General features: G+C 45.8%; 1 protein-coding gene across 1 annotated transcript; it reads right to left on the bottom strand.

Annotated features, from left to right (window-relative positions):
• Positions 1 to 79: 79 nt before the first annotated feature.
• Positions 80 to 26,648, bottom strand: Prmt2 (protein arginine methyltransferase 2). The gene is made up of 11 exons (XM_052744653.1): positions 26,514 to 26,648; positions 25,325 to 25,437; positions 17,410 to 17,535; positions 16,197 to 16,379; positions 13,069 to 13,230; positions 12,029 to 12,193; positions 7,755 to 7,930; positions 3,324 to 3,453; positions 2,648 to 2,784; positions 1,631 to 1,802; positions 80 to 1,012 (listed from the first exon to the last, which is right to left on the bottom strand). Exons 2-11 carry the CDS (start codon positions 25,376 to 25,378, stop codon positions 980 to 982), a joined length of 1,338 nt encoding a protein of 445 aa, XP_052600613.1. The 5' UTR covers positions 25,379 to 25,437; positions 26,514 to 26,648; the 3' UTR covers positions 80 to 979.
• Positions 26,649 to 27,051: the final 403 nt, after the last annotated feature.

Here is a 27,051-nt window from a genome sequence, read left to right as displayed (position 1 = left end):
GAGGCAATAGGTAGTGTGTAATCCTATGTGTCTTAGTTAGGATTTTATTGCTGGGATGAGACACCATGACCACGGGAACTCTTATAAAGAAAACATTTAATTGAGACTGGCTTACAGTTCTGAGATTTGGTTCATTGTCAGCATGACAGGAAGCATGGTGGCAGGCAGGCAGACATGGTGCTGGAGAGGTATCTGAGAGTTCTATATCTGGATCAGCCGGCAGCAGGAAGAGAGAGTGACCCTGGGCCTCACTTGAGCATCTGAAACCTCAAAGTCCACTCCCAGTGACAAACTTCCTCCAACAAGGCCACACCTGCTCCAACAAGACCACACCTCCCAATAGGACCACTACCTATGGGGCTATGGGGGTCATTTTCACTCAAACCATGACACCATACTTATGAGAAACAGTGTATATGCTTAGAAACAGGACATGGAACATTTGTTCATTAAAAAATATTTATTGAGCATGTACTATGTCTCACATATAACTTACCCATACGATGTTACACACTGCGCTACCCATGCAGAGCCCATTGCACGCACTGCCACCACCAGTCCTTACACTGGGACACAGGGGTTCAACTATCAAGAGCACAGCTCTGCAAGCCACAGTCCACGGGTGGAGCAGCTGGGCAAGGACCTCAGGGACACCACTGACACAGCATATGGACATCACAGTCACAGATACACAGGCTAAAATGTGTGTCTGAGGGATCTACAGCTACTCCCAGCTGGGAACACTGTCACAACTGGCAGGTGATGGGCACCAGAGGATGAACACCTACATACACAGCCTACAAGAGAAACTCTAGGAGTGAGCCCATAGGCTTATCTGTGAAGGGCCCAGTGTCACCTGCTAGGTGGAAAGGGGGTCAGCATGGGACAGGTGCGGATGGATGTCACAGCTGGTGGCCAGGTGCATCTTCTTCCACCAAGATGCATACCATGACCATGGCTCCCAAGCAGGGCTTAACTGTCACCTCCAGATTGGAAAGACTTTTTCTCCAACCTGTAAAGTCAGAAGAAAAAAAGAAGTCAATCAAATAATTTACCATAATTTAACACTGGATGGAATGGCATTCCGAGCGCACCCTTAAATGACAAACAATTTTAACACTGAATATAAAATTACCACAAAAGAAAACCATTTGATTGTTTTTCTTTTCTCTCCCACATTAACCCTGTATCCAAAAACAGAGCTCCAATTTCCAGTAGCCCTTGAAACTTGAGGCCTGACATCCCACCCAACTCTGTACACCCCATGTCATTCCACATGTGAAAACTTGGTCCTCCACACCTCCACACCTCACACACGTCTCTTTCAGGAAAAGTACAAGTCGTGGCCCCAGGCAGGTGCAGGACTCTGACCAGCTGTGCCACACGAGCATTTGACACTTACCTTCTTAAACCTCCAACCTCCTATTACATGAAAGGAGAAACGTGATTTAGATTTTTATAGACATCTAAAAATAGCACGTTTGTCCTGTGTGAAGATTATAATGATACAAGATAGGCAAGGCCAACCATGGCAGAGGACACCGATTTGTCACGGTTCTTAGTAACCACCAGAGTGGTCTCCTTGAGATCCAGCACCTACAATGCATGATTTTACAAATAAATATCTTACTCTTTGAGATGTGGGGTCAAGTGTAGAAGTGACAGCCCAGCTCAGAGAGACGGACATGTGCCTTCTCCACACCGGATTTCTTTGTAACACAACAGAACCCGTGACTACGTCTCCTGTGTGGACTGGGACGGGGTCGTCCATCATAAACAAGGTCTGCTTCCAGTGTGTGGTGCTGTAAGACAGGGACAGTCACCTATAAGTCTCACCTGGCAGCCCCAACAAGGTCATCTGTGCTGACAGACTGTCCTGCCCAGGAACCCAGGAATATGGACCTTAACCCCATGTTCAACAAGGCACAGTGCCGCCCTCCCACAGCTGACCCTATAATCCAAAGTCTTTATAGGGTCTAAACCACCACACAGGGGGCTGACACCCTGCTCCAGGTGCAGCAGAAAAGGCAGTACAGAGATAGCTCAGGTTGCAGAAGGTGAGGAAGGTTCACCTGGGTGGCCTGCTGGATGGAAGCCCAGGGTCAAATGACTATATTGGCCCAGAGGACAGGAGTCCACTCTGTCACTGTGCCCTTTTCTAGGCTGCTGATGCCTGGCTGGGTCACCATAGTTAATCAGTAGCACATACAATCAAGCCAGGCCAAACAGCCCATGCTGCTCTTTGGTTCTACTCACTCCTCCAATGTTCCTGTTCGTTCTCCCCACTCCCTGATCTGGGCCACGGGGGTGAGGGCAGGGCACACCCAACTGGTCCAACCTACCACCATTACAGAAGAGTAAGAGGCTGGATGGCATCAGGCCAGGCACAGCATTGATCCACACTTGGGAGAAGAGGGGCTAGGAGAGGTCAGGGCAAAGCCCCAAGTCTATGATGCACTTCTACACTAGGGACACTTTTCAGTAAGTCTAATATTCTGACAGAGGATAACCAAAGCAGAGGCAAGAGCCACCCCACATGGCAGGCCAAGGGTACCTGGAACACAGTGAACTAACCTGTTTCCATCCACTCCTTATCCCCCTGCCCTACCCCACCTCCTCCCCCAGTCCCTCCAGTAGGGTCACTTACGGGTGCAGTGGGCCTGTGCTGAGCACTTGCTGAGGCTGGCCCTCCTCTAGGCTCTGGAAGTGCACACTGAACCAAGCTGTGAAGCCATGCAGGGTACCAGCTTTTTGAATGTCAAATCGCAGCTCACCACGCATGGTCTGCACCCAAACATAGGATAATATGTTGGTGCCATAGGCAAATGCCAGTCCCAACCCCAACCCTAACCTCAACCCAGCAAGCCACCCTGGATTGCGCAGATAGTGTTACATAGCTTGGGTTCCACTGACCACATCCATCCCAAACTCCTACACCCACACAGTAGTCACTGGACCTAACTCTAACCATGGGAAATGTGTCAAGAATTTTGTCATTGATAGTGGCTGTAAACAGCTGAAAGAATTTGTTACTCAATTACTGTACTACAATAAATGGAATATAATTTGTATGGTTTTTAGGATGCCAAGAACACTAAATATAATGTCAAAATAACTAAAGACAGTAAAGAGATTAAATATAAATATAAAACACTGAAAGACAAAGGCAAAACAGAACATAAGAAGGAAAAATACTTCAAAAACAAATGAAGTATAACGGTTCATTTATTAATGTACCAGTCATCACTCAGACACCACCCCAAACACACACACACACACACACACACACACACACACACACTTGCTGCATGTCAGTCGCTCACCTCCAGGTCGGAGATCTGCACAGTTCTCATGTCCAACTGCAAGATAGTGCAGGGTTCAGAGAGACAGTCTTCTGGCTTCAAGATATGATTAGACTTAGGCTTCGAAAAAAACTCCTTGATTGCCAAAGACCTATGAAGAAAGTTAAAGGAAAGGCTCAAGGCATTGGCAAGGACCTAGCCTAAATATAGTGGGGGTAATAAATGTTCACTGAAGGCCCTGCCTGGAAGATCATCCCCTGCTGGCAAAGCTCATGGCTGTCCAGCCTTGCTGAGCCTCACGAGTTGGCCCTCAGAGCCTGCCAGTCAATGGCTCTTCCTTATCATGTCAAACATAGGGACCTGAACAGTCGGAAGCCAATCATGACTAGTCAGAGATTTCGCGTGCAGTGTGGCTACCTGTACCTCAGAATACTTTCTGTGGACTTCCTACTATACAGAGAACTCAACAGATACTCCAATTTCTAGCTATTATCCATGCACACTGGCGGGACTGGAGCAGGTGTTCATGCCTCAATCTCAGGAAGAAAAACCAAAAAACAAAACAAATAAGAAACCCTGTGTGTTGTAGCTAAGGAAGTGCAGCAAGAGGCAAAGAGCAGGACCCACAGGTGTTGAGAGCCACTCCCACTCTCCCTGTGCATGCACTCCCCCACATCAACACTCCCCTCACCGGTGCTCGCCACCCCCACCACACCTGCACTGGCCCGCCCCCCACCACACCTGCACTGGCCCACCCCCCACCACCACACCTGCACTGGCCCGCCCCCCACCACACCTGCACTGGCCCACCCCCCAACCACCACACCTGCACTGGCCCGCCACCCCCACCACACCTGCACTGGCCCGTCCCCCCCACTACACCTGCACTGGCCCACCACCCCCACCACACCTGCACTGGCCTGCCACCCCCACCACACCTGCACTGGCCCACCACCCCCACCACACCTGCACTGGCCCGCCACCCCCCACCACACCTGCACTGGCCCGCTGTGATATCAGATTGGCACCTGCAGTGTTTTTAAATTATGCACAGCCGTAACTCCCTAAAACAGCAAACAAGCCAATCTTTTTAATAAAGATCACAGTTTTAAATGCTGGCGTGAAGGAGAAAGTAAAGATACTCCTCCAAAGGGCTAATCAATGAGGAATGTGAAGACTTGGTCCTCACCCCTTCTAACTCAGATCCTTCTTTATCATCCTAAGCTGTCTGCACTCTGCTTGCTTGGAGTCCTGCTCATCTGCCTGAGTCCTCCTCATCAGCTTTTCTTCTTCTAGGGCAGCACTGTTTAGTTACTATAGTTCCACCATGGCTGTCTGTCTGTTTTTCTGAGACAGGGTCTGGAATTTGCTATGTAGCCCAGACTAGCCTAGAACTCTGCCATGACAGGTCTAGAATTTGCTATGTAGACCAGGCTAGCCCCTAACTAACAGAGATCAGAGATCTGCCTGCCTCTGCCTCCAGGGTGCTAGGTGTATGCCACCATGCCCAGTTCGCCACCATGGCTTTTTAAAGTCTTTACCTTCCGAAGATAGGTAAGGGAAATGCACTTCTCTCTGGGGCACTGGGTAGGTAAACATTGTTAAAATCTGTCAATTTAACGACTTCTGTTATTCACTTCCCTAGACAGACACTGGGGATAGGGCTATTTGACTCCCTAAGCAGCATCTACTGGACTCTCTGTCTTTCTCTTCTGGCTTCCTTGAGCAAAAGCACTATCAATTTTAACAACCAAAAGACTACACTTCTGCCAGCATCAGCCATCTGGACCTGTGGAGAAAACAGGAAGTTGACAGCTGACTGGGCCAGCTAGAGCTACTGGTAACATCCTGTAGCAGACTTGAAGCTAATACAAGCACAGACAAACTCTAAATGATCTGTGAACGTTTCTACCCTGGCTGGAGCAGGAACACTTCCCCTGGTTGGCTCACAGAGAGACAACCTGTGTTTAAAAGAAAATGGATGAGTTATGAGGCAGGTGCTGTATAACTTTTCTGTTGCTATGATAATACACCATGACCAAGCATGACTTACGGAAAAAAGGAGCCGATTTGAGCTTATGGTTCCAGAGGAGTGAAGAGTCCACCATGCTACATGGTGGGGAAGCATGTAGCATGTGTGGCAGGCAGAGCAGGAAACTGGGAGTCCACATTTTCAAATGTAAGTGGAGGTGGAGCAAGGCTATAATCTTCCAAAGCCCATCCCCAGTGAGACATATTCCTCTGATGAGGCCACACCTCCTAAATCTCCCTAACTCCAGTGCCACCAACTGGAGAGCAAATGTTCAAATACCAGAGCCTGTGAGGGACATTTCTCATTCAAACAACCACATTCCACTCCTGGCCCCCATAGGCTCATGGCCATATCATAACACAAAATGCAATTAGTCCAACTTCGGAAGTCCTGGCAGTCTTTCAGAGTACCAACACTATTTGAAGGCCAAGTCCCTTCCGAGCCTCAACATAACCTCTCAATTGCAAATCCCTGCAAAATCAAAAAGCAACTACATGCTTCCAAAATAATGGCAAGGAATATCCATTACCATTCCAAATGGGAAGAAAAAGAGCATGGTGAAGAAATACTGGACCAAAGCAACACCAGAATGCAGCAGGGCAAATGCCAAAATCCTGTAGCTCCATGTCTAATATCTGAGACTTTAACTTCAAAGGGATTAGATGGCTTCACCCCTCCAGTTTTGCTGCCTGCAATACATATAAATATCTCAGGCTGGTTCCACTCCCTAAACGCAGCTCTACTAGGCAGATATCTCACCATTCTGGCACTTCCAACATCTTGGGGTCTCCCCTGCAATCCAAGCTTCACATTCACAGCTTCATGCAATGGCCCCCAAGGCCTTCATGTAGGGACTCCCCTGCGACACACTGCCTGGCTTCAGTGGCTCTCTCAAACTATGGAGGAAGAATCTACAGCCTCTTTATTCTTGCATCCTTCATGCCTGTAAAGCCAGCAGATCTCATGGATGATGCCTTAGTTACTCTTCTATTGCCATGGAGAAATGCCATGACCAAGGTATCTTATAAAAGGAATCATATAATTGGGGACTTGCTTACAGTTTCAGAAGGTTAATCCATGATCATCATCGCAGGGAGCATGGCAGCTGGTAGGCATGGCAATGGAGTGGTAGCTAAGTGTTTACATCCTGGTCAGCAGGCAGCCGACAAAGAGAGGGTGAGACAATCTAGTCTTCTGAGACCTCAAAATTCATCCCAATGACACACCTCCTTCAACAAGGCCACAGATACTCCTACAAGGCCACACCTCCTAATCCTCTCCAAACAGTTCCACTAACTGGGGACCAAACATTCAAATATATGAGCCCATGGGGGCCATTCTCTTTTAAACCACTGAGGCAGCAATGCCAAGTTTAGCTGCCAGCTTGGGACTGGTCCTGGGTCCTGTGAATCACATTAGCAGTATGTTGCTCCCTCTAGGCAGAAGACCCTTGCAGCTGAGTATGAGATAGCCAAGCTGACCAAGAAAGAAGAACAGGATTATGGGGGAAACAGAGCCATTCCCAGCATGCTGTGATGAGCACATGCAAAGACACCATTGCCCTTTCCTCTAGTAAACTTCTCAACTTTATGGGAAGTTACACCCTTGTACATACTCTTTGGGGGACGATGGGGGTGCAGTCTCACTATGTTGCTTTGGCTAGCCTGGAACTTGCGATGTAGAGCAGGCTGGCCTCAAACTCCTAAAGATCCGCCTGTTTCCTGAGTGCTGAGACTGAAGGCGTGTGCCACCACACCCAGCCTCTTTTTTTACCTGCTCTTGCATCTAACGCATCTAATTATAACAGATAACACTGTGGGTAAGGATGGCTCCTAAGAAATCCTCCATCTAATCTAGGAAAGAGACCTCCTCAGTCCACCCCATGGGTGGGCAATCCAGATACTAGAGGAGCCTGTTACTCTTGCCAGTTGGCTCAATCCATCCTCTGCCCAGGAGGGTACAGTTACTACCCATTTTTATTTATGCATAGGCTAAAATAACCCTTGACTGCTTGCTTGCTCTGTGTCCTGATGTGAATTCCCCTCCAGGAATACAAGAACTGAGACTGCGGCCAGAACTGAGACTGGAGGGAAGGCGGAAGGAGGCACCTATAACTTCCCACCTATAACAGGTTCCCCACGCACATAACCATCTCAGGGGTCAGGAGGGTGCACAAGGGAAGGCAAAGGAGATGGAAATAAGACAAATCTCAATGTTTCCGAGTTCATTCTGGGTCACTGGAGGATGCATAAGGTGCAACATTCATGAAGGAGGAAAGACTGTCTCCCACAGATTAGCGAGACTATCTCTCAGAAGCAGAGGTGGCACCCTCATCAACTGGCTGCCCACCCAGCTCCTCTCCTCTTGCCAGGAGCCTAGCTACACAGTGGTCAACCCTGCAAGCGGTCACGCACACCTACTTGAGTGCACTGAGGTTGAACTCGTAGGCGTTGTCCCAGAAGAGAACCTTGCTGTGGTAGTCCTTTTCAGCGCTGCAGGGCACCAAGTGCAGTGCGGCTGTGGTTGGCCAGATGACGCCATCCTCCTTTAACCAGGCGTCCCGGGCGTAGAGGATGGACTCGATCATGAACTCAAACTGCACGGGAGGAAAGGACGTGAGCACATCACTGAGGGCTCACACACCACAGCCAGGATGCTACATTGTGGAATTTCAGTTTTACCCCCAAAGTCTCTCAGTCAGGTCAGTGAACCACACTTGAGAACTTGGGGTTTATTCTACACTCTCATGACTTTGTTAACGTATGTATCACAGCCTGGGTTGGAATCATGTCACTTCCCACTGAACTGGGATTCAAGGGGAGCTAACAGTCAACAGAAATTCTTATACTTGTCCCAGACCAGCACCGGGAGCCACACCACTAGATTTTAAAGTGCCCCTCAGTGCTGCATGGCTCGACCTAACAAACAAAATTAGTTCGTGTGGAGTATTCCCAGCATTTTCACAACCCTCTGGTCAAGCACATAACCATGGTCGCCTTAGGAGAACGGATGTTTCACCTTCTCCCACCCTACCTCACCCCCAGCCCTCAGGAAGTCCATCAAGGAAGCCTGTCGTCTTTATGAATCTGTAGGACCAACACACACACACACACACACACACACACACACACACACACACACACACACACACACCAGACTTCCATTTGTACCTAAACTCAATTCAAACTCAGGAATGAGAGTCAGGACAGGGGCTGAACGCTAAAGCCAGAGGTCCCTCCACCTTCCGCAGTCACAGATAGGAAACAACAGAAGGCCTGGCTTTTCTTAGAAATTTCCTCAAGTGTTACAATAAAATAAAGACCGTTAGAATGTATGCAATCTAGGAAAATAAACACAATTAAAATTACACGAAAACCCAGCTCCTGAAGGAATGGTATTATTTTCAAGTTTTGTTCCGCATGCATTTACAAATATGCACACATACAAAACAGAGATATGGTCTTTAAATTTTATTTTCCGTTATCAGACAGAACTGCCCTGTCATGGCATACAGCCTATATGAACTTGGGCACCCATGTGATGTGTGCCTGCAGCCATGTCAGGACAGGCAGTAGCTCCACTGACACAAGCATCTACTGGTGACCATGCCCTCCCACCCTGGAGTTCAGGAAACCCTCCTCGTCATCTGAGTGGAGTCACACACTGAGGAGTAGCCTTTTAAGGTTGGCCTCCTCCATTCAGTGGTAGTTCTTTGGGATTGTCCACAGGATCACGTGCTTTGTGGTGGCTCCTTTGTAAGGATTTCCCAGAATATCCATTAAGCCTCTGAAGGGACATGGGTTGTTCAGAGTGTGAGTTAATTATAATCAGAACTTGTACAGGTGTGCCTACAGGGGTTTTTGTTGAACACAGCTTGCACTGCTCCAGGCTCATTTAGGTTATCTACTGCATCTTGGTGAACCGTGGGAGATGGCAACTTTCAGAGGAACGGGTCCACTTTACCTATGCTGCTTCACCCCTGGACCCAGAGGGGACTTGAAGGAGAATGCTCAATCAGGGCCAGCTCAGAGGTTCTTTAGCTCAGTCCGGAGCAACATTCCCTGGCATCTGCCCACACCTGCCCTGCAGTGGGAAGGACAGTCAGGGGCTCCCTGCATCATATCTGGAGTTGAAGCCAGGCCACTGCTCTATACACCTCAAAGATGCAAAGGTAAATGCAGTTTGCACACAGTCTGTCTTTTTAAATCATGTTATTTGGCTAAGATTAGTTAAAAAAAAATTCTAAAATATTTTTTGTCATATAGATTTGTCATAACTGTTTCTACTGTTCGTAATTTTTTTCATTTGAACATTTTTTGGTAAATATTGTCCAATCTAACCTCACATCCTTCTGCTTCCAGCTCCCATGTGTTGTGATTATAGATGTATGTATCACACACAGCCATCATGAACATTTCTGAACACAGATTCCTGATCACATCTATTCCTATGATAATCTTTTGCAGAACATTTGTTTAACTATGTAAAGATGTGTTGTATTTGTTTATGTTATGGAATATTTGTTTAACTATGTAAAGATGTGTTGTATTTGTTTAACTATGTAAAAATGTTTTGCTATTTCACCTTGCCTGCCTAAGGCACCTGATTGGTCTAATAAAAAGCTGAATGGCCAATAGTGAGGGAGGAGATATAGGTGGGACTTCTGGACAGGGAGAGTAAGTAGGAGGAGGAGTTTAAGCTGGAGGAAGAAAGAAAAAGAGACACCAGGGAGACACCAGGGGCCAGTCAGACATAAAGGAAGCAGGAAAGTAGGATATACAGAATGAAAGAAAGGTTAAAAAAAAAAAAAAAGCCCAAGGCAAAACATAGATGAACAGAAACAGGTTAGATTAAGTTGAAAGAGCTAGTGGAACAAGCCTAAACTAAGGCTGAGCATTCAGAATTAATAAGTCTCTGTGTCTTTCTTTGGGAGCTGGTTGGTGGCCCAAAGAAAATTCCAGCTACAATAATCCTATTTAAAGAATTTTTAAACTAACGTATGCATTTGTGTGTGGATACAGGCAGAGGACGGCTTGAAGGAGCTGGTTCTCTCCTTCGACTGTGTGGGTCCCAGGGATCAAACTTAGGGCGTCAGGCTTGATGGCAGAACCTTTACCAGCTAAGCCATTTTGCGAGACCCTCATTTAAAGATACACACACACACACACATTTTACAACTTGACATATCCTGGCTTATTCTGCTTTAAAGAACTGTACCAGTCTACACTGCTGAGCGGCACACAGTCTGACTCCTTAGAGATCCCCCAATCCTCCCCGAGGCGTGGCTGCGCCTACAGCTGACAAACTCACTGGCCCCCTCCAGCTGCACCCTTGCTGCGCTGAGAAAAGCATTCTCCGTTCTCTACCAAAACCGTAAAAACGCCCCCCCCCCCCACCTAGTGCACAAGCTGACCCCAGCATGCCCTCCTCTCTCCAGTCAGCTGCAAGGCATGGCCTCCTCATCACATCCCATTGAAATCCCTGACTCCTGATACCCCCTCATGAAGAAATCAACATTTCCTGGACCCTGACTATACATCAGGTTCCCAGCATAGCCTCCATGCAGGCACATGAGACATAGTTTCCATATCTTTGGATCAAGCATTGGTAGGGAACTGGGCTCCACGTCTCTGGACCTCTGAGATGCCTCCTCTCCCACCCCTGCCGCCCAACCCCAATGAAAGCTAGACTGTAGCAGGAACCTTCCTGCCACAGGCTTACTCTACCCTCTTCCTGCCCCCGCACCTGAGGCAAGTGGTAAACAAGTATTTACTGGATTAACACGGCTCTTAGGGTGAAGGCTGATGCCCATTTCATGGGTTAACAGCACCATCCATCTTTTTCTCCACCATCGTATGAATCTACAGATGTTATTAACAGGTCAGCACATCTCATAGACATCAAGTCTCCAAATACTTTCATCTTCTGACAAAATAACTCCAATCGGTCCAAAGTCCAACGCCATTCCCTCTGTCTGCACCGTGAGCAGCAGGGCAGCACTCACCAACCACTCTATTCACGGGGATCTTGCCAGAGGCATAAATTACTGTCCAGAGATTAATTTTCTGAACTTCAATACAAAGGCTAAATTTCAGGCTGAGATACAGCATAAAATGCCTTGGGTTTCACAAAGCCAAGCCGAGCATGACAGGGATAAACACATAACCACTGCTGATCCTGCCTAATATACAAGACGTATAGATACTTAGTTATATATACATAGCACTTGGCTGGTGGTATGAGTGATGAGGGACCTGAACGATATGTGAACAAGTAACCAGGTCCGTCCCAGTCCTTCCATGAAGTCCTAGGGACATGACAGCCTCAATGAGAGTCCACAGACAGTGCCAGGGCTAGCCTACAGCAAACGGAGCCAGGAAGATGGAAACACTAGTGACTGAAGAAACAGTCCTGGACTTCTGAAGAGTCCCCAGGAAAGAGCAGGTAATTCAGAGAGCCCAGAAGAGAGTCACATTCATTCTGGACGTAAGTCTCATGGTGTTTGATTGTGTGTTTGTTTTTGTTTTTAAGACTCCAGACACAGAGCCAATATCACTCAATAAATTAACAACACCTCACTTCAGAAAAAAAAATTAATTATGATTTTTAAAGATTCCTCAGATGGGCCCAGGGTGCTAGGTCTAGAAGAAATGAGATCCCCACCACCCACAGACCACCACATTCTAGGTATTACCAACAGGCAGGTCCCCATCCACTCAGACACCAGCACGTCCACCTTCTCGGGCAGCACCACATCTTCCACCTTCTGCTGGAACACAGTGATCGTGTCAGCAAAGCCGTTCTGCAGGACCAGCTGGCCTGTGTGCTGTGCCATCTCACTGGCCTCCACAGCATAGACCTGCGGCGGTAAGGGCGCCTGTTAGCACGTGTCCTGACCCCACACACAGGTACATGACAGAGATGACAGAGAACGCTGCATGGTGAACGGAGGCCTATGATGTGCCAAGCCGTACAGCGTCCCTGTGGCCTGGACAGTATACTGGAAAGAGCAGCACTGCTGAGTCCTGCCTCCTGCCTGAGCCTCCTCCGTGAAACACAAACACAACTGCAGGCGGGCGGAAGCTCAGCTCCACCGGGTGGCTCCCCCACATAATACATACAACCCGTAACCACCAAACAAGTGCCCAGAACAGCAACAAACAATGAGTATGTTAGAATCTCCGGCCCAGGGACAACCACATCTGGTGCTCAAGGGAGAACTGGAAGAGAATCTGGATGTTGCTCCTGGATGGGCAGTGGCTAGGTACAGTCATCACTGTAAACTGGCCTTTTGACCACCTTGTCAGGCGGTCATGAGGCCATAGCACAGCTCAGCCCAAATAGTCCCTAAAAGGTGGGAGAAAAAGGTCTACACCAGAGAGCCAAAGGCCTGGACTGCAGCAGGTCAACTATGCGGCCCAGCACAGTCATATGCACCCACCTTTTTCCATAGTGAACTAAAGTAACATCTCGCAAATGTCCCACTAACAGAATCACTGTCACTTCTGTTCTGTCTTGATCCACTTACATTGCTCGTGGCCAGGACAGTATGTCACAGTCTCAGCCACAAATGGACCAGCTGCCTACTTCCCTCCCACAAGCCTAAATCACACAGGTATATAAAGGCCAAAAAAAAAAAAAATCACCCTGAGAGCGAACCACATGGTGGCCGCCTGTCAAGCCAGCCACCACTATGGCCCACAGCTGGGCACAGATGGAGGCAGACACACTTACTGCCTTGGGCCGTGCATGGTGGGCACAGAAGAGGCTGATGATCCCAGTGCCACAGCCCACGTCCAGGATGACCTTGTCCTTCAGGGACTCCTTGTTCTGCAGGATGACACTGTGGTATTTCGTTGTGCGAGGCTGGTCAGCCAACATTTCCAGATGAAGTTTCTAAAAACAACATGTCAGGAGTCACTGCAAGGGCCTGGACCTGAACCACAGATAATCAGGAACATGGCACATACACCCACCCCTATTTCTAAAATTATTAGCAACAAATGGGCCCTAAAATCAAAAGATCAAACATGCCAAGAGATAACAAGAGTAACAGCGGATAGTGAAAGGAAACAAAGTTTCTGGAATTGTCCTGGATCAGAACAGAACCACCTCTCGGCCTTCAGTGTACTCTTCCCCAAGTTAGTCAGACGAGCAGAAAATGAATGTGGACCACATATAAGAGAAGAGCAAACATCCCCACACATAATTCCCAAGGCCAGAAGGACTTTGCATCCTCACCAGGTATCCATCAAGAGAAAACACTGGACATATTACAGCAGGTGTCAGTGGGGCAACAGGGTCTCCCCCCAATCTTTACTCAAGCTTAGCACTTAATTCCTTGCAAGAACTAAAACGACAGTGGAGGGAGGTCAACAATGCTCTGGCCACCCCTACTACACTCTGAGGTGGGAAAACATCTGATCTCGAAGAAGCAGAGAAGGCCCCTTCGAAGGCTAGCACGAACCCTGGCTGCAGGCAAGGCTGAGCCACTGCAACACACCCAAACTATAAAACCAACCTTGAAGTACCACTGGAGGGAGACAAGAAGCAGGATGAGCACAGAACTGGGGCTGCTGCCTCTCCGGGGTCACCCAGACAATGGCCAAGTGGCACCAACACAAACAGTAGCCCCCATGGCTCCTCGCAATGACATGACCATAAAATGAATACAAAGGGATAGAGCTCAGTCTATCTTCCATCAGGAAGATGTCTGCATGGATTAAAAAGTCAAAACCCACTCTCCTGCCTACAAGCAACTCACTTTAAATATAAAACAAAAAGATGGAGAATGTGACATCCTAAAATAAAGCAGGTGGAGCCGCAGTGGCAGCAATGACATCAGACAAGACACTTCAGGCTGAAGAATGTTCCAAGAACACAGAGACGATTCATCAAATGGGCATCAGATTCTAAATACTTTTAGGGACAATAACAGAACTTCAAAACGCACAGAACGACCAAAGGAAACAGAAGAGTAAGTACAGCTAGAGATGCAGGGCCCTCCTTTCACCAGCCGGCTCAGCTGGACAGGACGGCAGGCGGTCATGAAGACCATCACCCAACAGTAACAATGAACCAAGCGTACCCACAGATGAACTTAGTAAGAAAGTGAACACCTGTACAATAAGCGCCTTAAAACTCTGCAACACAAAACAAGACCTACACACCAGGAGAGGTGAGGTCAACATAAGAGCCATTGCTTCTTTTTAATTACGTGCCCACCTCCATGGTACCAGGCTTGCCATGGAGAAAAGCACGAAATGATAAGAACCTCAAAGCCATAAATGCCCAAGACTACAAGGAAAATGCAAAAGATGGGAGCTCGGACCTTACAGAGCTGTGCTGGTGGTCGGAGCTGTGAAAAAGCATGAACGGGGAGTCCAGAAAGAGACCCCAGAAATGCAATGTGAGGTAAATTCAGCATCGGTCCAAAACTGGAGCTGGACATAGGAAAAACTAAGGCAAAATACCTTATTCTTAACAACGGATAAATTGCACATTAAGGTTTTCATAGTTTAGCCCAGAATCCTAGCTGCTCTAACAACAAGCGCGTTAAGTACACACCGCTGCTGAAAGGGAATTGAGCGGCTGCTGCGGGCTGGGGGGCCCAAAGGCCGGAAGTGCCTTTGTCTCTTTCGGCACGTACCTTTCCTGAAGGGACTGAAAGCTCTCTTGTTTTGTTTGTGTGTGTGTGGGGGGGGGGGGGGGGACTCGTTTGTATTATTTTATGTGTATGGATGTTTTGTCTGCATGTATGTCCATGCCTAGTACCCAAGGAGGCCAGAAGAAGGTGTCAGAGTCCCTGGAACTGGAATTAGAGGTGGTTGTGAGCCATGTAGAGATTGGGAATCAAATCCGGGTCCTCTGGAAGAGCAGCCAGTGCTCTTGCCAGCTGAGCCATCTCTCCAGCCCATGGATGAAAAGCTTTAATCATAGACATACACAGTGTTTTAAGATTTAGTCTTGAGCCGGGCGGTGGTGGCGCACGCCTTTAATCCCAGCACTCAGGAGGCAGAGGCAGGAGGATCTCTGTGAGTTCGAGGCCAGCCTGAGCTACCAAGTGAGTTCCAGGAGAGGCGCAAAGCTACACAGAGAAACCCTGTCTCGAAAAACCAAAAAAAAAAAAAAAAAAAAAAAAAAAAGATTTAGTCTTGAAATATAGCATGTCTAGGCAAGCCCCCAATTAAATGCTTTCTTTCATGAGTTACCTCACTCATGGTGTCTTTTCACAGCAACAGAAAAGTGACTAAGGCAATAGTCCAGCTCTTCCTTTTTCCACGCAGCATCCGGTCTGTAACATTCACCTTACAAGTAGCTAGTTTTTAATCTCATTTTAAGCAAGGTTGTACCTTGGCCACAGGGTTACTGACCTTCACAGTGGGAATAAAAAGACTTCACATAGTATTGCTGTTGGTTGATTTACATAATTTTTCTATTTCAATTTTAAAGTGAAACAGACTACTTTTTTTTAAACACCGAGAGAAGGGAAGTTCAGAATTTCTTGCTCTAATAATATTTTTAGCCAGAGTCAGAACATGACAGCTCACAGGTCAATTAGGCCATCAAAAGAAGGGATTTTACATTTTTAAATTATTTTTACTTTTAAGGAGAAGAAAAACGTATTGAGATATGTGAGAGGCACATGAATTTCAGATGTCTATGTCCATACGTAGTGTTCTGTCCATACATAAGCACACTCACATCAAGTGTCACTCATGCACAGCTGCGTTCATTCCATGGTGACAGAGCCGAATGTTTTAATAAGGCCCTGGTGCCTCTAAATGGACAGGAAGATCTGCATCTCTGCTCTGAACACTAGGAGGACCCACCAGCTCCACAGAGAATTTGGAAAGCAATACCAGAGTTCCATAGCTGTCAAAGTACTCCTCATCTTGCCAAGTGTCCTCTGGGTCATACTCCTCCACCTGTTTCCCAAGATGGTTGGCAGGAATGTAGCCACAGCAGCCCGCACGCTCACCCCACCACCAATCAGCTGTGGTTTGTCTCAGGATGAGAATTTTTTCTCCTCTCAAAAAACTGAGCTGGAAAACAGTCACCGAGACAGACAAAAGTTATAATTCGAGAGGGAATCCAGTTGACTGGCATCTCACCAATAACTAGGTAATAAGTCCCACTGTTGGTGACCCAATCACAATGACCTCAGTGATTACCGACAACCTACAAAAAAATAATAGCAAGATAAAAATGTTGTATGGGGCCTCCATCAGAAAGAATACAATCTAACCAACATTCTTTCCCTACATATACTTGTGTGTGTGTGTGTGTGTGTGTTAGTGTTCCCTCTACCAGGTAAGCTCCAGGGACCCAGCTCAGGCTGTTAGTCTTTGCAGCCAGCACCTTTACCCATTGAGCTATCTTGCCAGCCCTTATTTAACACTTTTTTTTTTTTAAGGCAGGAAGCTATGTGTGGCTGATTCAGTTAGGAGACTCCACAGATGTGCTCCTACAATTCAAGAACACACAATAGCCTCGCTGTCCTATGACCAACAGGGCTTTATACCATGTTTTCCAAGCAGGGAGATGCTTCCCTGCTGTGGGATGTCCTTCTGTACACTGTGAATGTGTGTTGCTCATTGTTAATAATAAAGCTGATTGACCAATAGCTGAGCAGGAAGAGATTGAGTGTGAGAGTCAGACTAGGAGAATTCTGGGAAGAGGAAGGGCGGAGTCAGAGTCACCAGCCAGATGCAGAGGAAGCAAGATGAGAATGCCATACTGAGAAAAGGTAACAAGCCATGTGGCTCTACATAGATAAGAATTATGGATTAATTTAAGTGTAAGAGCTAGTTACTACTAAGCCTGAGCTACCAGCCAAGCATTTATAATTAATATAAGCCTCTGAGTGGTTATTCAGGAATTGGCAGACAGGAGAGAGTCATCTGTTTACACTTCCCCATCCTTCTGCAGGCATCTTTGTATCCTACTGGGGAAGTTTGTTAGGCCAAGAAGTGAACAGTCACACACAGATCTCATTTAATTGTGGGAACATAAATTTTACCGTGAAATATGCTGAGATTCATAAGTCACGGTAAAGTGAGTAATGACAGATACCTGAGTCTCGTCGGTGGCAGTATAGTCTGCAATGGCCACGAATTCCTCTGGCTGCAGCTGGAGCTGCAACTGTCCCCCGTCCTGCAGGAGCTGCATCTCACAACCATAATCCACAGGGTCTTCCTCCTGCCACCACCAAGGAGAGACCCAAGTACGGCATTGTGAGCTTTGTTGTCTGTGTATGCCTTTCTCTCTCTATCACGTGATTCAGGTTGTCTCAAATCAAGAGTCATGTGATTCAAATCATCTGAGTCACCTTCACTAGCATACTTGAGTGTTGTCACCTCCAGTCCACCTTTGTATCTGTAAGACAGGGTGACTTCCATCCTACAGAGAATGTCAACAGAAGCAGCAAAAAAGGGGAGCTGGTCTTTAGTTTTACTAGTTCTGCTCTCCAAGAGTGATACTCCATTAGTAAGGGAGATACCATTGCATGCTAGACACCAGGGACCTTTTCAGACCTACAAGCAATGACACTAGACAGACAGAAAGAGCCTATGGAAAGTGCTGGAAACAAGTATAAGCCTTCATCTCACCAACAAACAGCCCAGCTAAGACCCATGCTGCTGAGACTTAGGAAGTCTCTGTCCTGTGCCCAATGGCCACCTTCTATCAAAATAAACACGCCTTAAAGACATAGACTGGGGACTGGAGAGATGGCTCAGCAGTTAAGAGCACTAACTTCTCCTCCAGAGGTCCTGAGTTCAATTCTCAGCAACCACATGGAGGCTCACAACCATCCATAACTGTAGTCCCATGGGATCTGATGCCCTCTTCTGGTGTGCACACAAAATACCAATATACATAAGCAAATAAACCTAGAGAGAGACTGAGACTGAAGGTGGCAGGGTCTAAAACAAATATTGTAGCCTAATGATGTAATCTTGTCCCGATATGTATACCCTAGCCTAAACAAAGGAGTAATCTACTTAAGCAATGTATAAAAATACAAAACAGAGAATAAAAGGTATCTTGTAACCTCATTCCAGGTGAGAAATAACAATGAATACACTGCTATTTATCCTTCCTGATTCAGAAGCACCCAGCACCACATCCTACATAGAACATACTGAAATCAACACTACTGAGGCCATACGCATTGTTTCCCATTAAAGCAGGCCTGGAAAATGGGATATTAGGGAGGTGTGGGAAGGAAAAGAAGGCCCTCACACCAAAATCTGGCTGAGAGTCAGGAACTTCAATACAGGACTGGGGAGATGGCTCAGTGGTTAAGAGCACTGGCTGCTCTTCCAAAGGATCCAAGTTCAATTCCCAGCACCCACATGATGGCTCACAACCATCTGTAACTCCAGTCCCAAGACATCTGAGACCTTCTAGCCTCTGTAGACACTGCATGTATGTGGTACACACACACACATTCATGTACGTAAAACACCTGTATACATGAAATAAAAATAAAGGAACTTTTAAAAAAGACAAAGTAACTTCAATACAACCAACAAAATCAAAACTACCTAGCAGATTAACAGATAATGTTTATCTTCTCAAATGATGATGTTAAAAACAGCAAGCTATGCTTACTTAGGACCTGAATGTTCATGGCCTTTAAGTTTAACCATATCAGTACATTTCCATCAACCATAATTATAAAGTGTGCCTCATAAAGCCACCTTATGGTTCCAATCACAAACAAAAACTCTTCTAAGAAAAATAAGTAAGCCAGTTCATGTCTCTTTTTTTTAACTCTACTCAATTTTTAAACTCCTTAAACTTCCTCATAAATTACACCCTTTAAACAATGTGACTTTAAAAGTCCAAATGATCACCTGTTCCTCTCTCAAAGTGCCAGTGCTTTATCTAAAGTATGCACTTTCCCTTATGTGTGTTTAGTAAACTCACTCACTCACTTTGCTTCACTCTGACTCATGCAGAAATTGTTTTCTGTATCAGTCAAGGATGTAGCTTTACCTGTGTGGATGTACCTAATGGAGAACAAAACCATCACATTTCTGGTTACTGTGTAATACTCCAATCTATGAATTATCAGAACTTACTTATCCAATCTCCTACATTTGAATATTCAGACTCCTTTCAGTTTCTTCTACTGTCAATTATTAATTTTCTTAAACACAAATCATCCTGCATGTACCTGAGGAATTCCTGAGAATAAATTCCAGGACTGTAAAACTGGCCAAGACCATCATTTTTTCCTTGTTGTCTGGGGTTTTTTGTTTGTTTCTTGTTATTTTGAGACAGGGGCTCACTGTGTAGACCAGGCTGGCCTGGAAATCATTGTGTAGAACAGGCTGGCCTCAAGTGTCTGTCTCTGCCTCCAATGTGCCAGGATTAGAGGTGTGCATCACCACACCCTGCCCAAGACTTTCACCACATCACCAAATGCTGCCAGGGCTATACAAAGTGAGACTTGCTCCACCAATCATAAGGATTAATTCCCCTCATTAATAATAGAAATAATAATAGAAATAATAGAAACCGATCACTTTATCCCTGCCAATTTGATGGGTGACAGTTAGCATTTTGCATTTCCACTCACCTACCTTAGTGTGGCCATTCACAACTCTCTATGCATTTATTGGCCCTGTTTTAATTTTGCTAATTGCTATCTGTACTCCTGGCATTTCCGTATTGTAGCACCACGACTTGCCATGGTATAGTATGTTTTCTGCTGGCTTGCCCTCCACCCATCGTGTCACACTTTCTAATAATCCCTATTAAATAACCCTTGGGACCTGCTCTAGGCTCAGTCACAAGTGCATGTGAGCCTCCTTTCCTTCCTCCCTCCATCCCTCCCTCCCTCCCTCCCATCTCTTCCCTCTCTCTTTCTCATTCTCCCTCTATCCTTACCTCTCTCCTTTCTTTAAGAAAATGTTTCCCTTTCAACATAGCTTTTTTGTGAATACCTTACATTCTCCCCCACTTTTTTTTTGCAGTTTACTTTTCTTATACAATGTCTTGTACAAAACTCTAATGTTTTCATAAAACACTGAATTCTGCTAGACTCTTCGGCCATCTTCTTTTTCTTGGTATCATTTTCTACCACCATAAAAAAAATACCACAAAAAGTTTGTGCATGTATATCCTTATACAAAGACTTTATTCCTGGGTACAGACCACCAGGCTCAATGGGTAAACCTTTTTCAAGATGTCATACTCTTCCAATTGAGGGCCCACCACTGCCTACTTTGAGAAGTGGGGTGCCCTCTGCCTCAACACTTGGCAACCAGTCATCACCAATGTTTCCACTCATGCCAGAAACTGACGCAAAAGGATTCTATTTACTTTCAATTCTTTTTCCATCACATTCTCAGGGCTTTTGTCTTCTGGGTTTCACTTATATACTCTGATTGCTGCTTGAGTCTGATCTTCTGTAAAAGATATACTTACTTATTCTATCCTTTAGATATTTTGTTTCCCTATCAAACCCCCATGAGATTGAATGAACTCTTTTTATAATACAGATCTCGGAGATCCTGGGCAAATGTTTTTCCAAATAGATTTCTCTTCTACTTATTTTGTTTATAATTTGTAAACTCAGAGTCAGGCCAAGAGCAAGAGAAATGCCTCAGTGAGCAAGATGTCTGGTATATATATGAGGGCCTGAGTTTGGAAACCAACAACCACATAAAAAGCCAGGTGTGGCCACAGGCACCTGTAACCCCAGCCCTGCAGGGAGGGAAGAGAGTGGATCACTACAGCTTACTGGCTGCCACCTTACCCCCCAGTTCAGTGACAGGCCTTGTCTTAAAGGAATAAGGCAGAGGACAATAGAGTGGCACACCCAACATAATGGGCAGAAGACAAGGAAACACGGTCCTCTATGGGAAAGAATATAAACTATCTTCAAAAACGAAGGCAAGAGCTAGGCATTGTGGTGGACAAATTTAATCCCAGCACTCAGGAGGCAGAGGCAGGCAGAGCTATGTGAACTCAAGGTCAGGCTGGTCTACACAGTGAGTTCCAGGCCAGGCTATAACATGAGTCCCTGTGTTGAAGAAATTAAAGCAAAACATGTTTTCATTCAAACCAAGGTTGTCATAATGAATCACAATAAATTCATGCTGCTAACCACTGAAACAGGCTGTTGAGGCTGAAGGGAATGAGCCTACGTGGAAACTAAGAATGCAGGAAACCACTTCTCATACTTCACTACAAACCTTTCTCAGTGTCACGCCAGAAGTGATCATCACTTCTGGGGTTCACAGCACATGTGAACTCATGTACGTTACCCTGGATTGGAAACTGGAAAATACAACTAACGTGTAAGCTTTGTATACTGTAAAGTAGAAAGTCTAGAATGGGTTAAGAATGTGCAGGACAACTCTCTGGAGAATGACTAAGGCAATGTTTAAAAGGTATAGTTAGCAAACCAATAAATACAATACATAAAGTTATACCAATTGTCTTATTAACCCAAAATTGGGCAGAAATGGGAAAAAATATAAATAAGAAATGTAACAAACAGAAAACAAATAGCTATATGATAAAACTGTACCACTCATTACATTCAATGTTAATTAACTAAAATACTCCATAAGAAGGCAGACACTCAAACAGAGCAGGATCCCAGAAGCAGAGGCTGATGCAGAGGCCATGGAGGGGAGCTGCTTACTGGTTTGCTTCCCATGGTTTGCTTAGCCTGCTTTCTTTTTTTTTTTCTCATATATTTTTTTTATTAAGAGATTTTTCTATTCATTTTACATACCAACCACAGATTCCCATCCTCCCTTCTCCCGCCTCCAAGCCTTCCCCCCCAACCCAACCCTCATTGCCACCTCCTCCAAGGCAAGGTCTCCCATGGGGGAGTCAGCAGAGCCTGGTACTGTTGAGGTGGGTCCAAGCCCCTCCTCCCTGCACCAAGGCTGCGCAAAGTGTCTCACCAAAGGCACTAGGCTCCAAAAACCCAGCTCATGCACTAGGGACAGGTCCCAATCCCACTGTCTGGGGGCCCCCTAAACAGTTCAAGCTAAACAACTGTCTTGCTTATCCAGGGGGCTCCTCAGCTATTGGTCCACAGTTCATGCGTTTCCACTAGTTTGGCTAGTTGTCTCTGTACTTTTTTCCAATCATGGTCTCGATATCTCTTGCTCATAGAATCCCTCCTCCATGGCCTACGCATCAGCCTCTGCTTCTGGAATCCTGCTCTGTTTGAGTTCCTGTCTTGACTTCCTTCAGTGATGAACAAAAAAAATACTGAGAAAAAATTGCTATCGTTTAGTGATTTAGAGAAATTTTTATCAAATGAGTAAAAATCATCTTACTGTCAGTTACAAACATATGGTAAAATAAAAAATGCCATGTCTATGTGAGACATTCAGAATTTTAAAAAAAAGGCAGACACTAAAAAAAAAAAGATGTCACAAACAACATAAAAAATGCCAGGCGCAGTAGTATGTACATGCAAGCCCAGTGTTCAGGGCACAGGATTCCTGGAGTTCTCTGGAAGAAGCAGGTCAGGCTTAACCATTGAGCTCCAGGCCAATGAGAAACCCTGCATCAAAGTGGGTAGCTGGTATACCTGAGGATGACACCCAAGCTTGTCCCTCTGGCCTCCACACACACATATGTGCACACACACATATATGTATGTATACACACACACTCATAAAAAGATTGATGATCAAAAACCATTTGACCTTATTGACAATGACAGAATACTATACCAACTGCAGAATACATGGTCTTTGAAAGGGCATACACATTACTCATGAAAAACAGCTAGGCCCACAAAGCAGGCTGGAATAAATTTCAAACGCTACAATTACAGAGATTTGGGAGATTCTGCTCCCAAATGTGGGGCCAGTAAGATGGCTCAGCAGATAAGGGGAGACTTCCCACACAAGTCAGATAACCTGAGTTCAACCCCCAGATCCTGTGAAAAGGTAGGAAGGATAAACTATTTGAAAGTTGTCCTCTGATCTGCACATATACACCACGGCATTTGCGTGCCCATACATGCATATGCATGTGCACAAATCAATAATAATTAAGATAAAATAATTCCCTAATATTTAGAAATCAAGTAAGATACTCCAATAGTCTAGAAATTTTCTAATTTCCATTGTGGCGCATTAAGAATATTTTAACAATAATGAAAACACAGAACATCTAAATGGATGAGGGTCAGATAAAGGAACATTTCAAGGCAAAGTTCATCTTTCAAGCTCAAGTTAAAGAAGAAATATTTAAAGTCAGTGATACAGTCTTCCACCTCAAGATGTCACAAAATGAGAAGATTGGATCCTAAAAGAATAAAATAAAGATAAAAGCAGCAGTCAAATAAAAAACAAAAGAGAAATTCAACAAAAACTGACTCTTTAACAAGAGAAAACTGTTTAGCCCTGATGTGCAGAAAAAAAGAGAAAACACAAATTCTTCGCTAGGGGGCAGGATTGACAGGCTTGTCGCAATACCACTAAGACTCCCAAGTCACAGGGGCAAGTAGAAGAAGCCATTTCTAACCCACCCAACTGACCACAATTCAAGTATTATCTAGGACACCATCATGGGCTACTGAAGATCTGTGAACTTGTGGAGTCACCTGGAAACTCTATGTATGTGGTCCTTCCACCCGCAAAGCTCCAGAATGCTACCACTGGGAATCTAGCCTGAAGCACCAGATATGGGGACAGGTCCTCACTGCAGCACCGTGGGAAGGTGAATGTGAACACATCTTGAGTGTCCTTTGAGATGTAAACCCACTGCACAGTGGCAGGACCACAGCCGACCTACACAAAACTGGGATATACAGACAGAGCATGTGCAGGAGGCCCAGCAGCAGCAGCAGGGCCCAAACGCCAAAATGCTATTACGTAGATGCAGAAACAGCAATACCACCTACACAAGCCTAAGAAAACACACAGAGCAACCGCACACTTTGTTCAGGGATCCTTTGTTCTGATTGTTTTATTGATAAAGGTCCTCAGTGTTTATTTCTGGCTGGCCTGGACACCCTTAGAAGTTCATAAAGGTACAGATGGTGCAGAAGCATACATAAAGCGGTTGTTTGCCTCTCGAAGTAGAAGGAACGGGTCTGGGTTTAACTACAGTGTTAATCTTACTTGTGTGTATGCTCTGAGGCAACTATGATGAAATGTTTTTTTTAATCTCTGCGCAACACATATTCAACAACATTATCTTGTAATTGTCTTAATATTTATATTTATCAAAAGAAAAACTGGGCACTCAGAATTAAAACATTTTGCAGCTGAAAAGGAAAAATGATTAACAAAATAAGCCAACTAAAAATAAAATTCCTACACATAAAAATACCCAATACATACATACATACCCAATAGCTGGGCACGGAGACACCTTTAATTCCAGATTCAAGAGCCAGAGGCAGGCATAATTCCGTGAGTTAAGACCACACCAGTTCCAGACCAGCCAGGGATACACAGTAAGACCTTGTCTCAATAAGCTAAGTAATTAAATAAATTAAAACCCAAGGAATGGGAAATCATTAGAATGAAAGAAAATGCTGAAGCTGACACCACAGACATGAAAATCTTTGATTTGCAAAAGCATTTTTATTTGAATATTCATTTTGTTAATTGTACATAATCAATATTCCTAAAAATTGAAGGAGACCTTTCCTCTGGTAACATGAATCAAACTGTATATACGTACCCAAGGCGAAAAACAGCATGCAAACACGGATCTTCTGGAGTACTAAGCCTTTTCCTGGTCCTATGCCTAAGACCAACTAAACACGGTATACACTGGAGGACTGTGGTATTTGAGGCATCCTAAAAAGTTCCCTGAAGTGTTTATAACAGCACTTAGCATGGCACCTAGGGATTAGGCTCATCCCCCTGCCTCAGTGCTCTCTAAATTCAAGCATCCTCCTGTTGGCCACTACCTTGAGAGACAAAGAAAACTACATCACACCTGCAACTGGTACTTGTTTCTCTGTACACACATGGCTCTTACGTACCAGGACTGGGATGGCCTGTGACTCATTTCCGGGACAGTCACCTGGTGTCTCCATAGCTCAGTAAGATTCTGCCTCATAACTGCTGCCTTGTTATTGCATTTTCCCCTCCACGTCTACTTGAAAAAAAAGAGAGAGAAACACAAAATGCTTGTTATACTTGATAATTAAATTCATTTCAGCTCTACAGTTCCATGTATGTGTAAAGAACAGCACAGAAATGGAGTTTATCATCACAATTCTTTAGAGCAATGGTTCTCAACCTTCCTAAGGCTGTGACCCTTTAATGCAGCTAGTTCCTCGTGTTGTGGTGACCTCCAACCATAAAATTGTTAGCTCACAACTGTAATTTTGCTACTGTTATGAATTGGAATGCAAATATCTGATCTGCAACCCTCAGATTGAGAACCGCTGCTTTAGGGGGTTTTAAAAATTAAAAACTTCAAATACTGTATGCTTCCTTCTTTAATCTGCTAGGCCTTAATTTTATTCCCTGGAAGCCTGTTTTACTTACAATACTTCACTATCGTTTTTTTAAGGAACTCTCAACAGCTTAAACTCCAATTTAAATCCCTTGGCTAGTACTTGACATGTTCACTGGCAGAATTGAAATCTGCATGCCCAGACACCCTCCTACTCTTCAATTCTCCTTTTTCAGGGGCAGTGTCATCTTACTGGCTCTGGGATTAACTTCCATTGTAAGAAATTCTTTGTTTAAATGCATGCCGTGCTTCTAGATCAGGACTTCACACTTCGTAATAATTACAATTACGAATACTTCACAATTACATCTTCAGTGAAAAGCTTGGTAACAGGATAAGGTGGGTGCCTAGAGGAAGGAAAATAACGAGGTGGAGGGTCCAGGTCAAGTAGATGAGGCAAAAGGAGTCTAGAGGCTTGGGGGGGCGTGGCTCGGGGGGGGGAAACAGAGGTAGGTGGGCGTGGCCCTGGGAGGGCGTGGCTCTGGGAGTCAGTGGAGAGGCACTGGGGAAGTGCGGGGCACCACCAAAGGAGAGGGGAGAGCGGGCGCTGCTGAGAAGGGGTGAGGCTGGAATAGAGAGGGCACTCTCCGTCTCCACAGGGGGCGGAGGCCTCCGGACGACAGATACACACATGCAAGGCAGACCTTGTGCCTAGCACGTCCGGGCTCACCTGCGGTCCAGCTCTCTAAGCTGTCCATTAAGAAACCTACCTCGGCCGTGTTTCTCCGCTGAATTCTAGGCTACACCAGGGAGGAACGGACGATGCCCACCCGAAGCCTGAGCCGCCGCCCTCGACCTGCGCAAGCGCGGAGGCGCTCAGGCTGGCCGGAGAGCACGCCCCGCCCAGGCCTGGGTGTCCCGCGCAGGCGCAGTCCGTATGAACTCGGTGTGCTGCGTGTACACATCCTAGAGGCAAGGGTTGTTTCTGAGAGCCTGCCGCTGAACGCAGGTGCATTTTATGTCCCTGCGTCTGGTCTCAAACCTGCATGGGGGAGCAGGTGAAGGAGTGTAGGGATGGGCTCATCGGGAGGGACGGTGGGAAGGCTGGACGTGGGGTGGGAGGCCACAGGTGGTGTAGACCGCGCCCCCAGCGGATTCCAACCAGGACAGCGGTTGGGAAAGCAGGAGTGCCTACCAGCGCTGTCCCGAGTGCACCTGGGGCTGCTGGTGTGTTTGGTGCCCTCTGCCTGTCAAATAACCCAGTTTTGGTCTGAATCAGTATCTGCGGAATGGGGCCTCCTACAGGAT

This window comes from Peromyscus californicus, unplaced genomic scaffold (genome assembly GCF_007827085.1).
Source record: "Peromyscus californicus insignis strain IS unplaced genomic scaffold, ASM782708v3 Scaffold_19__1_contigs__length_69161282, whole genome shotgun sequence".
Taxonomy (NCBI): Eukaryota; Metazoa; Chordata; class Mammalia; order Rodentia; family Cricetidae; genus Peromyscus; species Peromyscus californicus.
Note: the sequence above shows the minus strand (reverse complement) of the source record. Positions and strands in the feature narration are given on the sequence as shown.